The 15345-nt window shown below is 31.5% G+C and overlaps 1 protein-coding gene across 2 annotated transcripts in view; it reads right to left on the bottom strand.

Moving 5' to 3' along the window:
• LOC143251850 (WD repeat-containing protein 19-like) overlaps positions 1-15345 on the bottom strand; it is a 122385-nt gene that overhangs the window by 92250 nt on the left and 14790 nt on the right. The window contains exons 6-11 of one of the 2 annotated variants that reach the window (XM_076503125.1): positions 12388-12598; positions 11004-11116; positions 8569-8650; positions 4685-4776; positions 3009-3249; positions 620-734 (exon numbers count right to left, since the gene is read on the bottom strand). In XM_076503125.1, the coding sequence (XP_076359240.1) occupies positions 620-734; positions 3009-3249; positions 4685-4776; positions 8569-8650; positions 11004-11116; positions 12388-12598 (854 nt within the window). Of the gene's footprint in view, positions 1-619; positions 735-3008; positions 3250-4684; positions 4777-8433; positions 8468-8568; positions 8651-11003; positions 11117-12387; positions 12599-15345 lie in introns of those variants that run through there. The other variant, XM_076503126.1, reaches the window with a different exon arrangement.

Below are 15345 nucleotides of genomic sequence, written 5' to 3'. Positions count from 1 at the left end.
ATATCAGGTAACCAACATATCACAAGCTAATAATTATATAAAAAACAGGTAATCACAATATATTTCTAGCTGGTAATAATATAAAAAACAGGTAATCACAATATATTTCTAGCTGGTAGTAATATAAAAAACAGGTAATCACAATATAATTCAAGCTAATAATAATATAAAAAAACAAGTAATCAAAACATCCCTAGCTGGTAATAATATAAAAAAACAGGTAATCAAAATATCTCAATCTAATAATAACAATACAAAAAACAGGTAATCAAAATATCTCAATCTAATATTGACAATACAAAAAACAGGTTATGAAAATATCTCAATCTAATAATAACAATACAAAAAACAGGTTATCAAAATATCTCAATCTAATAATAACAATACAAAAAACAGGTTATCAAAATATCTCAATCTAATAATAACAATACAAAAAACAGGTAATCAAAATATCTTAATCTAATAATAACAATACAGAAAACAGGTTATCAAAATATCTCTGTGTGGTAACACAAATAATCAAATATGCTTAGTTTATAACAATGTAAAAACAAGTATACTAAAAGCTGGTATTTTAAAAATAACATTTGGATTAATTCACTTTAATAATTTATAATACCTGTTTCTCCTAATCCATAAAACCAGGCTCTGTTGTTCATTCCAACAGCAAGATGGTAAGGTCCAAGTGCAAGAAATCCTGGCTCCACTTCTACTCTAAGACTCACAGGGATTTCCTATGATATACAAAAACACCAAAACTTGTATGCTATCTTTATTTTTCTGATGTTGGGCTAACTTAACATTTTAATAAGTAGGTCAACCTGGATTGTCTTCCTAACAACCATAACACTGTTTAGATGGTGTTGAAATAATTTAGAAACATTTCCAGATGGAAATGTCTCATACCAATCTCTCCTTATATCAACAGGTCACTCATTTCTATACCAATGTTTAGGGCTAACTTAACATTTTAATAAGTAGGTCAACCTGGATTGTCTTCCTAACAACCATAACACTGTTCAGATGGTGTTGAAATAATTGAGAAACATTTCCAGATGGAAATGTCTCATACCAATCTCTCCTTATATCAACAGGTCGCTCATTTCTATACCAATGTTTAACCAAAGCAACAACACGTTGGACATTTGTGTTTATAAATTTAACAACTCATAAAAATCAAGTATGAAATGGACACTTTGTTTACCATAAACATTTCTTAATCTAATTTTAATTTACATAGAGAGAATAACCACCATGAGACACAGCTGTATCATTATATAATACTCCTACCATCACTGATCTGAAAGTAAGATTTTAATCACAAGCTGAATGGAAGGAAATATTATGAAGAAAACATTATCTCAGCTTTCAGATGGTGTATTAAGTTTAGATATTGGAAAATGAAAAAAATTAGTTGATTGTATTTTACACTGTTTCATACAATAAACTCAAAATGTTCACTATCTACAAACATTTGGCGAGAAATAAACAATAAATATGTGTTAATATGACATGCTGCAGCTAAGTGTCATACTTGGGCAAGCTCCACCTATGCAGTCGGTAAGTTTCAAATTTCTACTCTTCAAATACAAATTACGATTTGGGGGAGGGGTATGAATATTCGAATGAATCCACTTGCTGTTTTAATTTTTTTAGCTAAGTCAGTGTTAATAAACATTATATTAAAACAACATAATGATTCTTTTATATTAAAACAACATAATGATTCTTTCTTTGTGCAGAACAGAAGTAAATTCTGCAATTTGTATTTTCCTTCAAGTTATTAATTTTATTTTTTTCTCAAACAGATCATACAGTTTTGTTTTAAAAAAATTCAACAATGTCATTAACCCTAAGAAACAGCTACACAATGTACATCATTCAAACTTATTTCATATCTTTGGTTTTTTTCTGGAATATGTACAAATTAAAAGGAAGTTCTATTCATCTTATGCTGGATTTCCCTTCTACAGATTCATTTGATTTTTACAAAAAATATCATTCCTAAAAACAACCACATGTCATTCATTCAAGTTGCTATAATTATAGTAAGTGCAACTACATTTTACTGTAAAACTTTCACTATTTTGTTTACCATCAGTTATGGTAAAAGCAAATACTTTTTACTGTAAAACTTTCAGTATTTTGTTTACCATCAATTATAGTAAAACTTTCAGTGTTTTGTTTACCATCAATGACTGTGAACACAAATACTTTTTACTGTAAAACTTTCAGTATTTCGTTTGCCATCAATTAGGGTAAATACAAATACTTTTTACTGTAAAACTTTCAGTATTTTGTTTACCATCAATTAGGGTAAATACAAATACTTTTTACTGTAAAACTTTCAGTATTTTGTTTACCATCAATTATAGTAAAACTTTCAGTGTTTTGTTTACCATCAATGACTGTGAACACAAATACTTTTTACTGTAAAACTTTCAGTATTTTGTTTGCCATCAATTAGGGTAAATACAAATACTTTTTACTGTAAAACTTTCAGTATTTTGTTTACCATCAATTAAGGTAAATACAAATACTTTTTACTGTAAAACTTTCAGTATTTTGTTTATCATCATTACAGTAAATACAAATACACTGTAAATATTTTGTTTACCATCAATTACAGTAAATACAAATACCTTTTACTGTAAAACTTTCAGTATTTTGTTTATCATAAATTACAGTAAATACAAATACTTTTTGCTGTAAAACTTTCAGTATTTTGTTTACCATCAATTAAGGTAAATACAAATACTTTTTACTGTAAAATTTCTAATACTTTCTTTCTTGAATGGAGAAGACTCAGCAGCTAAACTTTCATTTCTAATCCATCTTAGCTTCTGATACAAATAACACAAAATAACAAAAAAATACTGTAACTGATGGTAAACAAAATACTAACTCAAAAGTTTACATTTTCAAAATAAGGAAAGTTTCTGCCTGAAGTAAGGAAACTTACGTTGACAATATCAAAACAAAGCAACAACATATCACAGTCTTCTCACCTGTTCAACAATATTGGTTATTGACACTTCTAACAATGAAGTTAAGTAGGCGAGTCGAGTACCATAACTATCACCAAGAACTGGTAATTTTGTAAGATAGACGTGAACACTTCCTCCAGATCCTGATACTGCCAAAAGCTGTCCATCATCTGTCCAATCCAACCACTCAAGACCTCTTTCTTCATCAACAGTTATTACAGACTGGACTTCTTTTAAATCATTCAAATCATGAATTTTAATTCTAAAAGTTGAAAAAAAAACAATCCAATCCATAAAAACTGAATTGCCCCAGTAGTATATAATAATTGAATATCTGTAACTTTATTTGATTGTCCAACAGGCACTTGCTGTCCATCACACAAAGTTTCATCATGAATACTCTGCCCAAACAATCTCTCAGAGAATGTTTATGTTTGCTTACTATACAATAACCATAATATTTTAATTTTCAAACAAGTCAACTACAGAATGTGTCAATTACATTTATTTTACGTCATATCAGCCAATACCAATTAAATATAATCTTAGACTATTAGCTGGTATAATTGTACAAAAAATTACAACAGAAGAAATTAGAAACCTTTACAACTTTAACTAAAATATTTTATAACAATTACATTTTAGTTGAAAACTAAGCATTTAAATAAAACACAAACTTTTATACCAGAAACCACATTTCTCTACTTGGTAAACAATCTAAAAACTGTTATTTTCTTGACAAACAACATGATTTACTGTATAAAATTATTAATTAATGTACACAACTGTTAATGTTAACACCATTAGGAAGCTCTAGTCATGATTTACTGTATAAGATAATTAATTAATCTATATAATGTTAACACCATCATACAGTAATAATTATGATTTTCTGTATGAGGTAATTAATTAATCTACATAATAATCAGTGATGTCGAGAAACCCACTTGTTGAGAAATTTATATGCAAAAACGGCTCGTTTGGGTTGAGAAAATATTTTACGTAGAAGGTCAAAACGTTGTTTGCTCTTCTATGTAAAATATTTTCTCAACCCAAATGAGCCGTTTTTGCATATAAAGAATCTACATAATGTTAACAACATTAGGAAGCTCTAGTCATGATTTAGTTTATAAGGTAATTAATTAATCTACATAATGTTAACAACATTAGGAAGCTCTAGTCATGATTTACTGTATAAGGTAATTAATTAATCTACATAATGTTAACAACATTAGAAAGCTCTAGTCATGATTTACTGTATAAGGTAATTAATTAATCTACATAATGTTAACACCATTAGGAAGCTCTAGTCATGATTTACTGTATAAGGTAATTAATTAATCTACATAATGTTAACACCATTAGGAAGCTCTAGTCATGATTTACTGTATAAGGTAATTAATTAATCTACATAATGTTAACAACATTATACAGTTCTAATTGTGATTTACTGTACAAGGTAATTAATTAATTATATAATTTTAATACCATTAGACAGTTCTAATTAGGATTTACTGTATAAGGTTATTATTTAATCTAATTTTAATACCGTTAGACAGTTGTTATCACGATTACTTATAACAAAGTAATATATCTTTAAAACAGTTAGGAATGCTTTACATCGAGCATGTGATTAATAAAATGTGAGTTTCTTTTCTTTTATGAACATAAAAATGATTGACCACCAAGTAACTCACGTGTTCTCTCCACACGAAGCTACTGTATTCTGAGGTAAACATGCAGACATATGAACCAGTCTTTCCTTGTGGCACTTCATCTGAAGCAGTTCCTATGAAACAATCATCTAACTTCAAACAAAACATCCTTACTTATTGCCTATTTCTTTTTGTTGTTAAACTTTCATGTTACACTAAAATAATTTATCTTTGTGATCATAAAATAATATCATAAGTTACTTTAATGGTTTTTAACTTTGAGCTTTACTTCCAAGAAGAAGTACCACATAATAACACATCATCATAAACTGAGAAAAAAGTAGTCCACTACCTAAAGACTTCATAGTGAGAGAGCTATTACTAGCTTATCACACTCTTACAACTTAAGTGAGTTGGTTATTTTATAAGTTGAAGGTTTGTGATAAACTAGTGAGTTGGTTATTCTATAAGTTGTAAGTCTGTGATAAACTAGTGAGTTGGTTATTCCTTAAGTTGTAGGTTTGTGATAAACTAGTGAGTTGGTTATTCTATAAGTTGTAAGTTTGTGATAAGCTAGTGAGTTGGTTGTTCCTTAAGTTGTAGGTTTGTGATAAATTAGTGAGTTGGTTATTCTATAAGTTGTAAGTTTGTGATAAGCTAGTGAGTTGGTTGTTCCTTAAGTTGTAGGTTTGTGATAAATTAGTGAGTTGGTTATTCTATAAGTTGTAGGTTTGTGATAAGCTAGTGAGTTGGTTATTCCTTAAGTTGCAGGTTTGTGATAAGCTAGTGAGTTGGTTATTCCTTAAGTTGTAAGTTTGTGATAAACTAGTGAGTTGGTTATTCCTTAAGTTGTAGGTTTGTGATAAACTAGTGAGTTGGTTATTCCTTAAGTTGTAAGCTTGTGATAAATTAGTGAGTTGGTTATTCCTTAAGTTGTAGGTTTGTGATAAATTAGTGAGTTGGTTATTCCTTAAGTTGTAGGTTTGTGATAAGCTAGTGAGTTGGTTATTCCTTACGTTGTAGGTTTGTGATAAACTAATGAGTTGGTTATTCCTTAAGTTGTAAGTTTGTGATAAATTAGTGAGTTGGTTATTCCTTAAGTTGTAGGTTTGTGATAAATTAGTGAGTTGGTTATTCCTTAAGTTGTAGGTTTGTGATAAGCTAGTGAGTTGGTTATTCCTTACATTGTAGGTTTGTGATAAACTAGTGAGTTGGTTATTCCTTAAGTTGTAAGTTTGTGATAAACTAGTGAGTTGGTTATTCTATAAGTTGTAGGTTTGTGATAAGCAGGTGAGTTGGTTATTCTATAAGTTGTAGGTTTGTGATAAGCTAGTGAGTTGGTTATTTCTTAAGTTGTAGGTTTATTTTATCTTTCACTAACAATCTACAACATTGGTATAAACAAAACTTTAGAAAAAGAAGTGAATCTTAACCTATTTTTCAACAATGAATTCCTTCTGAAGAAATTGTGTATATTCCCATATATATAGATATACGAGGTCTGTTAAAAAAATAGGCGGACTGTTTGAATTGCGCGGCTCCAGTTGGTTCCAGGGGAATCCGCTTGGTGTCGCTAGGTTCGCACAGATCAGCTGATTACGATGCCATTTCCCGATTGCAGATATCTTCATTTGTGTATTAGCTACGTGAAGCTAAGTGAAGTGCAATTTTTTCGTTTGGAGGATTTCAGAATGAATGACCTGAAGGAGCAACGACTTGCTGTGAAATTTTGTGTTAAGCTTGGAAAATCTGCGACTGAAACTTTTGCTATGCTTAACACGGCTTACGGTGATGTTGCTATGAAGCGTACGGCATGTTTCAAGTGGCATGAATGTTTTAAGGATGGTCGACAGTCCATTGAAGATAGACGTCCTTCCACGTCAACTGACGACCCACACGTCGACAAATTCAACACCCTGGTGCGGGCAAATCGACGTCTGACTGTCAGGAAGCTTGCTGAAGAGTGTGGGATATCAGTTGGATCTTGTTACGAGATTTTGACCGAAAAATTGAAGATGCACCGCATTGCTGCGAAATTTGTGCCACGCAGAACTCATGAGTTTTTGGCCAAACACTCGATCACTGTTCTTCCCCACCCCCCGTATTCACCTGACCTTGCTCCTTGCAATTTTTTCTTGTTCCCCAAACTCAAAAGACCCTTGAAAGGAAGAAGATTTGAGACGATTCCCGAGATTAAGGCAAATGCGATGAAGAAGCTGGAGGACATTACAAAAGAAGCGTACCAGGACTGTTTCAACAAGTGGAAACAGCGTTGGGATAAGTGTGTGCATTGGGGAGGAGAGTACTTTGAAGGGGTCCCAGACCTGTAACTTCTAAATGAAGTACATTTTGTTTAATGATGTCAGTTCGAGTATTTTTTGAACAGCCCTCGTATAACCTACATAAATATGTAATATGTAAGTAAATAACCTTCACAAATATGTAATGTATATGTATATACATAAATAACCTACAGAAATATGTAATATATTCAATACCACAAACCCGATAACATTAAAAGTTACCAGAAACAAAAAGTGTTTGTGATTGTGTATTTTTTCTAGAATACACACATCAAACTATCTGGTGTGTCCACCTAGGGAAAATGTACCTGACTTGAGCACTATAATTCTACAAACTTACTGCTGTCCAATGTGGACAAAAAGTGTTTACTTGTAAGTCATATGAAAGATTGCATCTTTCATATTCCATTTGATACCATTGAAAATTTTCTACAAAAAATATACAGAAGAAATTCATGAAGATACATTACAAAAATCAAAACAGCTATAAGCCATATAAGTTAAGTCTAAATATTTCATAATACATTATTAAAAATAACCAAATACATGTAAAAATTTCTAAGGAAGTTACAGTGCAAGATCATACAAAAACCTTTAGAATCAAAACTTTTTCACATCAGTTAATTATATGGTATGTGACAGAAAATTACACAATGCTAGCAGATAAACTCAAGATACTAGAAAGTGTAAATGTTTTTAGATTCATCTACTTTCTAACTCTTTTGTGCTTGGTCAACTGCAAGTGAGTGCACTGACTGCAAGTCTTGTAAAATAAAAATAGGATGTTTTTGGATTGCATAAAGTATTGGCCTTAAAACAATAGTAGTCCGTAAGTTAGTCATAAAGCAAACTAAGAAGTCACTGACGAAACTTGGAAGTATGGTAGTAATACAAGCTTATGCCTATTGAAGGATACATACTGTATTTGTTGAATGAAGTTCCTCAAGTGTTGTTACATCAGCAATGGTTAGATCTTACCAACTACAATGTACTAAGTTCACTTTACAAAACACACAACTACACTCATTAGCCCTGATGCAGAAGTTTGATTTAGTTTAATAATTCTCGATATGTTGGAAAGTAAACTTAAAGGTTAATAAAAAGTAGGGTTATACATTAAATCAGAATGGTAGGAATATTTGATTTAAAGTTATGTAATAACGTTGTCAAAAATTGAGGAGAGAGACTTAACCATAAGTAGTATATTTCTCCACACTTTAAGTAACATTTCATGAACTATACACATCAAAAAACCTAGAAAACATAACAAAAAGAACAACACATGAAACTTAGAGGAATGAACATAAAGAAAAATTCTTCAGTAACCAGTAAAACAACTACATTTGATAGCACTGAATATTGAACAGCATGTTACTATCATATTTCAGTTTTATTTTTGAAACTTAATATTCAGTGATCAGATGTTGAACAGATATTTGAGTTGTTTCCTCTTCCATTCTATAAATACAACAATTTTCTTAATCTTACCTGACCTATCTCTTTAAGATGAGTAGATATCACCACAAGTCTTACCTGACCTATCTCTTTAAGATGAGTAGATATCACCACAAGTCTTACCTGACCTATCTCTTTAAGATGAGTAGATATCACCACAAGTCTTACCTGACCTATCTCTTTAAGATGAGTAGATATCACCACAAAATATCCATGAGAGAATCCTAACAGAATGTATCCATCTCCATACCTACAAATAAATATATTTATACCTTATCATAAAAAATACATATTTATTGTCTCTGTCTTCTGTTTAGTGTAATATTACCATAACATCGTGTATTTTATGTTCAAACATCATACAGGGAGCTGAATTGCCAACTACAAGGACCGTTTTCTTATCTCCTCCATTGATGTGTAACACTTTATTATTTTTCTTATACGTAATAAGAGAGTAATCACCTTCCTAATCCACAGACAACAGAAGGGAGTAAAGATGTAGGATCACCTTCCTACTTCTGACCATAGACAACAGAAGGGAGTAAAGATGTAGATCACCTTCCCACTTCTGACCACAGACAGCAGAAGGGAGTAAAGATGTGGATCACCTTCCTACTTCTGACCACAGACAACAGAAGTTAGCAAAGATGTAGGATCACCTTCCCACTTCTGCCAACAGACAACAGAAAGTGGTAAAGATGTAGGATCACCTTCCCACTTCTGCCCACAGACAACAGAAGGTGGTAAAGATGTAGGATCACCTTCCCACTTCTGCCCACAGACAACAGAAGGTGGTAAAGATGTAAGATCACCTTCCCACTTCTGCCCACAGACAACAGAAGGTGGTAAAGATGTAGGATCACCTTCCCACTTCTGCCCACAGACAACAGAAGGTGGTAAAGATGTAGGATCACCTTCCCATTTCTGGCCACAGACAACAGAAGGTGTTAAAGATGTGGGTCATTGTGAGCTTGAGCATCCCATAATTCCTTTTCTTTCATTTTTTTAAGTATTGTGAGGCCAGAAAAAATTAGAACTAAATAGAGAAGATACTCCCAAAATAATTTGGGTCTTACTTCAGCTAATACCATAAAATCATGGCACATTACTTGATAACCTATCTTATGGTTCAACACATTACATAATGGTCCACCTTATGGTTCTGGATGTTTGTTTTGTAGCTGTTTCTCAAGCAAATTAAATCTATCTAGCTTTATTCCATGTAAGGTATTGATATGTTGTGAGTAAAAACTTTGTTATTACAAGTGGAATTCAGGTCAGTACTGAACAAATCTGAACATTTTATTTTTTAGGATTTCAGCTTTTGATAAGTAAATTTCAATAAGACAAGGGGAATAAAAATATTTTTCAGAAATCAGATGCAAATGGAACAGTATATGTGGTTATCATCACAGTTGTAATACAGTTTAAACCTAGTTGAAAGTGAAGCCATTATGTGGCAATAAGTAAAAACCAACACTACCTTGAGATAGGAAACCTTGAAACATTAACTAGTTAACTTAAACTTTTTGTTAAGCCACAGAAACAGTGAAAACAAATGTGTTGTGTGAATGTGATATAAATACTGATGTTACACCAAGCATATGCTATAATAAACAAGGACTAGAAAAGATAGTAATTTGTTTCAATTAAGCAATGAATCATTAAAAAACAACTGAACAATCTATTATTTCTCTAAATTATAAACTTAACAGCCATTCATAAGTAGAAAATAATTTTTATGAATATCATTATCCAAACAGCATGACAGAAAGCTAGGTTTTGTCTTTAGTTACACACAAAGTTACATACATATTACAATAGCATTTCAAATACAGAAGAAATTTGATACTTGCAACACTTTACTAACTAGACAGAATTAATAAAAAATAAACTAAAAACGCAGCTTTCTGGTCTATAATATCGAACCTTAAGACTTGTAACACTTTACTAACTAGACAGAATTAATTCAAAATAAACTAAAAACACAGCTTTCTGCTACATAATATTGAACCTTAAGACTTGTAACACTTTACTAACTAGACAGAATTAATAAAAAATAAACTAAAAACGCAGCTTTCTGGTCCATAATATTGAACCTTAAGACTTGCAACACTTTACTAACTAGACAGAATTAATTCAAAATAAACTAAAAACACAGCTTTCTGCTACATAATATTGAACCTTAAGACTTGTAACACTTTACTAACTAGACAGAATTAATTCAAAATAAACTAAAAACACAGCTTTCTGCTACATAATATTGAACCTCAAGACTTGTAACACTTTACTAACTAGACAGAATTAATTCAAAATAAACTAAAAACACAGCTTTCTGCTACATAATATTGAACTTTAATTTTTATTTGCAACTTAAGGTTTTACTTATTTTAATAAACGTACAAATATACCTCAATCATCACTGATGTCATAGTTTATACACAAGCCCTGTTGAAAAATGTCTGTAGTCTATCAAAATTTAACACTTTCTTAAAGCCCACATAAAATTCTTATTTCAAAAACAGTGATGTATCATTTTTTAAATTCACTAATTAATCTAGTGTTAATATTCATAAAAACAGAGGAAATCCTCAGAAAATTACCATTTGTACTCAATGATGGCTCCATATTTCTCCTGGAATGCTAAAACGATAGGATTTTCTGCATCATTGATATTCAACAAAAACAACGTTTTCTTCTGAAGAACAAGGCTTACCTGCCAGAGAAGAGATCAAAAGCCATTATTTGTAACAACCTGATTATCTTTTAAAAACCTGAAAATACCAATATATATACCGGAGATCATTTCATGTTTTTTCTTGTCATCTAACCTCCACTCGTGGAATCCATGCTTAAATTTCTATTTATATTTATTGGAACATTACTAAGGTTATTTGCTGCCATCTGTCATTTTGAATTTGTGATCATAGGGCAGGCAGACAGCCATCAGCAGCCTGCAGCCCATACTAAGTGATTGTGATCATAGGGCAGGCAGACAGCCATCAGCAGCCTGCAGCCCATACTAAGTGATTGTGATCATAGGGCAGGCAGACAGCCATCAGCAGCCTACAGCCCATTCTAAGTGACTGATGTTTACTCTTATAATGCAACCTCAGCATAAAGTAAGTGAAATAATGTGTAACATCACACAGATTTGAAACCAACTTGCCAGGTTCAAATTCAAGAGCTCTAAAACAGCTCAATCCATGCTTAAATCTGGTACAGGAAGTTCATTCTTTGAGGTTATCTGTTCCGTATCTCCAAATACACATAACTTCATCCACAGATAACATACAGAATTTGAAAACCTTTGTTTCAATTTAATAGTCACAATTTAAAAGTGTAAAATACAAACTGACTGGATTCAATTACATTTTCTTTATCATTCTTGAGCACTTTATCCTACAAACCAGCAGAGTATGTTTGCACAGGCAAACATTCGTAATGACACAACTAAGATCTAATTGGAGCAAGACCTGACAATACACCAACCAAGTTACTGACAACTTACATACAGTAATGCTCATTATTACCTCAATTTGCACACACAAAGTTTAATTAAACTATCAAAACAAAGTCCAATTTTTCTATTTCAAAAATTCCAAAAGCATCACAGTATTATTTTTTCTAATATTTCAAATTATATCTGTTCAAACACAAGTGGTCTAATTTTTGACAATGTTGCAAATATAAAAAATATTGTCCTTAATACAGTTTTAATTGTAATATAAATGTAAGACTTTCTATTATTAACACTTTAAGAGTTATTCTACAGTCTACCATATTCGCTATAGTTTTATTTCATATCAGCTATACTCTGGTGAGTCAAAATTTATCAGTAACAGTATCTGTATGATTCTTTTGAACGACAGAACAACTTAAAAACCAGTTACTTAAACCTTAGTTTTTTAAGAATGTTTTTAACAGAAAAGATACAATAAAAGGTGTTCAGCATTTACAGAGTAATATAAATATTACGAAACTCACAGTGTTATCTCCCGAAGTTCTGTCATCTTGCTTCATGGAGGAAAACTGAACTAATGAAGCTTCAGCTTTTAAGCTGCTCTCACACACAGTATCTCCATCTTGGTTGCTAACTGTCAAAACCTTATCATCTCCAACAAGGGCTAGGTAATTCTGTTGGCTCCAGGCCCCATAAGTAATACGCTTAGTATGCTTACCGAGAATTGGAACTTTTCTAAGTATAAAAAAAAACCTTCTTCAAAATTATGGATGACACAAAGTTGGTTCTATACATGAAACAAATTTTAATTCTATTTAGTACAGCAAATTACATATGTTGAAACAAAAGTTAATTCTTAGTCTCTGTTTAGTTGTTCACTTCAATTGATCATTTCGTGAAAAATACAAAGGATATTCAGAAAAGCAAAGAAATAACAGTAATGAATAATTCTTTGAAAAAGTACATATATGTATCAGTAGATCTATTGATAACATGAACCAGTTACATGTTACTAACATTCATAGAAAAGTATATATATGAACCAGTTACATGTTACTAACATTCATAGGAAAGTATATATATGAACCAGTTACGAGGGCTGTTCAAAAAATACGCGGAACTGATGTCATAAAACAAAATGTACTTTATTTAGAAGTTACAGGTTTGAAACCCCTTCAAAGTACTCTCCTCCCCAATGCACACACTTATCCCAACGCTGTTTCCATTTGTTGAAACAGTCCTGGTACGCTTCTTTTGTAATGTCCTCCAGCTCCTTCGTCGTATTTGCCTTAATCTCGGGAATCTTCTCAAATCTTCTTCCTTTCAAGGGTCTTTTGAGTTTGGGGAACAAGAAAAAATCGTAAGGAGCAAGGTCAGGTGAGTAGGGGGGTGGGGAAGAACAGTGATCGAGTGTTTGGCCAAAAACACACGAGTTCTGAGACACAAATTTCGCAGCAACACAGTGCATCTTCAATTTTTCGATCAAAATTTTGTAACAAGATCCAACTGATATCCTACACTCTTCAGCAAGCTCCCTGACAGTCAGACGTCGATTTGCCCGTACCAGGGTGTTGATTTTGTCGACGTGTGGGTCATCAGTTGACATGGAAGGACGTCCAGGATGCTCATCATCTCTTCAATGGACTGTCAACCATCCTTAAAATGTTCATGCGACTTGAAACTTGCCATACGCTTCATAGCAACATCACCGTAAGCCGTGTTAAGCAAAGCAAAAATTTCAGATGCAGATTTTCCAAGTTTAACACAAAATGTCACAGCAAGTTGTTGCTCCTTCAGGTCATTCATTCTGAAATCCGCCAAACGAAAAAATTGCACTTCACTTAAAACCGCGTAGCTAATACACAAACAAAGATATCTGCAATCGAGAAATGGCGTCGTAATCAGCTGATCTGTGCGAACCTAGCGACACCAAGCGGATTCCCCTGGAACCAATTGGAGCCTCGCAATTCAAACAGTCCGCGTATTTTTTTAACAGATCTCGTACACATTACCAACATTCATAGGAAAGTATATATATATGAACCAGTTATATGTTACCAACATTCATAGGAAAGTATATATATATATGAACCAGTTATATGTTACCAACATTCATAGGAAAGTATATATATATATGAACCAGTTATATGTTACCAACATTCATAGGAAAGTATATATATATATATGAACCAGTTATATGTTACCAACATTCATAGGAAAGTATATATATATATGAACCAGTTATATGTTACCAACATTCATAGGAAAGTATATATATATGAACCAGTTATATGTTACCAACATTCATAGGAAAGTATATATATATGAACCAGTTATATGTTACCAACATTCATAGGAAAGTATATATATATGAACCAGTTATATGTTACCAACATTCATAGGAAAGTATATATATATGAACCAGTTATATGTTACCAACATTCATAGGAAAGTATATATATATGAACCAGTTATATGTTACCAACATTCATAGGAAAGTATATATATGAACCAGTTATATGTTACCAACATTCATAGGAAAGTATATATATGAACTAATTATATGTTACCAAAATTCATAGGAAAGTATATATATGAACCAGTTATATGTTACCAACATTCATAGGAAAGTATATATATATGAACCAGTTATATGTTACCAACATTCATAGGAAAGTATATATATATGAACCAGTTATATGTTACCAACATTCATAGGAAAGTATATATATGAACTAATTATATGTTACCAAAATTCATAGGAAAGTATATATATGAACCAGTTATATGTTACCAACATTCATAGGAAAGTTCATATATATGAACCAGTTATATGTTACCAACATTCATAGGAAAGTACATATATGAACCAGTTATATGTTACCAACATTCATAGGAAAGTATATATATGAACCAGTTACATGTTACCAACATTCATAGGAAAGTATATATATATATGAACCAGTTACATGTTACCAACATTCATAGGAAAGTATATATATATATGAACCAGTTACATGTTACCAACATTCATAGGAAAGTATATATATATGAACCAGTTATATGTTACCAACATTCATAGGAAAGTATATATATATGAACCAGTTATATGTTACCAACATTCATAGGAAAGTATATATATGAACCAGTTATATGTTACCAACATTCATAGGAAAGTATATATATGAACCAGTTATGTTACCAACATTCATAGAAAAGTATATATATGAACTAATTATATGTTACCAACATTCATAGGAAAGTATATATATGAACCAGTTATATGTTACCAACATTCATAGGAAAGTACATATATGAACCAGTTATATGTTACCAACATTCATAGAAAAGTACATATATGAATTAGTTATATGTTACCAACATTCATAGAAAAGTACATATATGAACCAGTTATGTGTTACCAACATTCATAGAAGAAAAATGTAGTTATGTTATACATGATCATCTTGTGACACTTTAGA

This window comes from Tachypleus tridentatus, chromosome 6 (genome assembly GCF_004210375.1).
Source record: "Tachypleus tridentatus isolate NWPU-2018 chromosome 6, ASM421037v1, whole genome shotgun sequence".
Lineage (NCBI taxonomy): Eukaryota > Metazoa > Arthropoda > Merostomata > Xiphosura > Limulidae > Tachypleus > Tachypleus tridentatus.
Note: the sequence above shows the minus strand (reverse complement) of the source record. Positions and strands in the feature narration are given on the sequence as shown.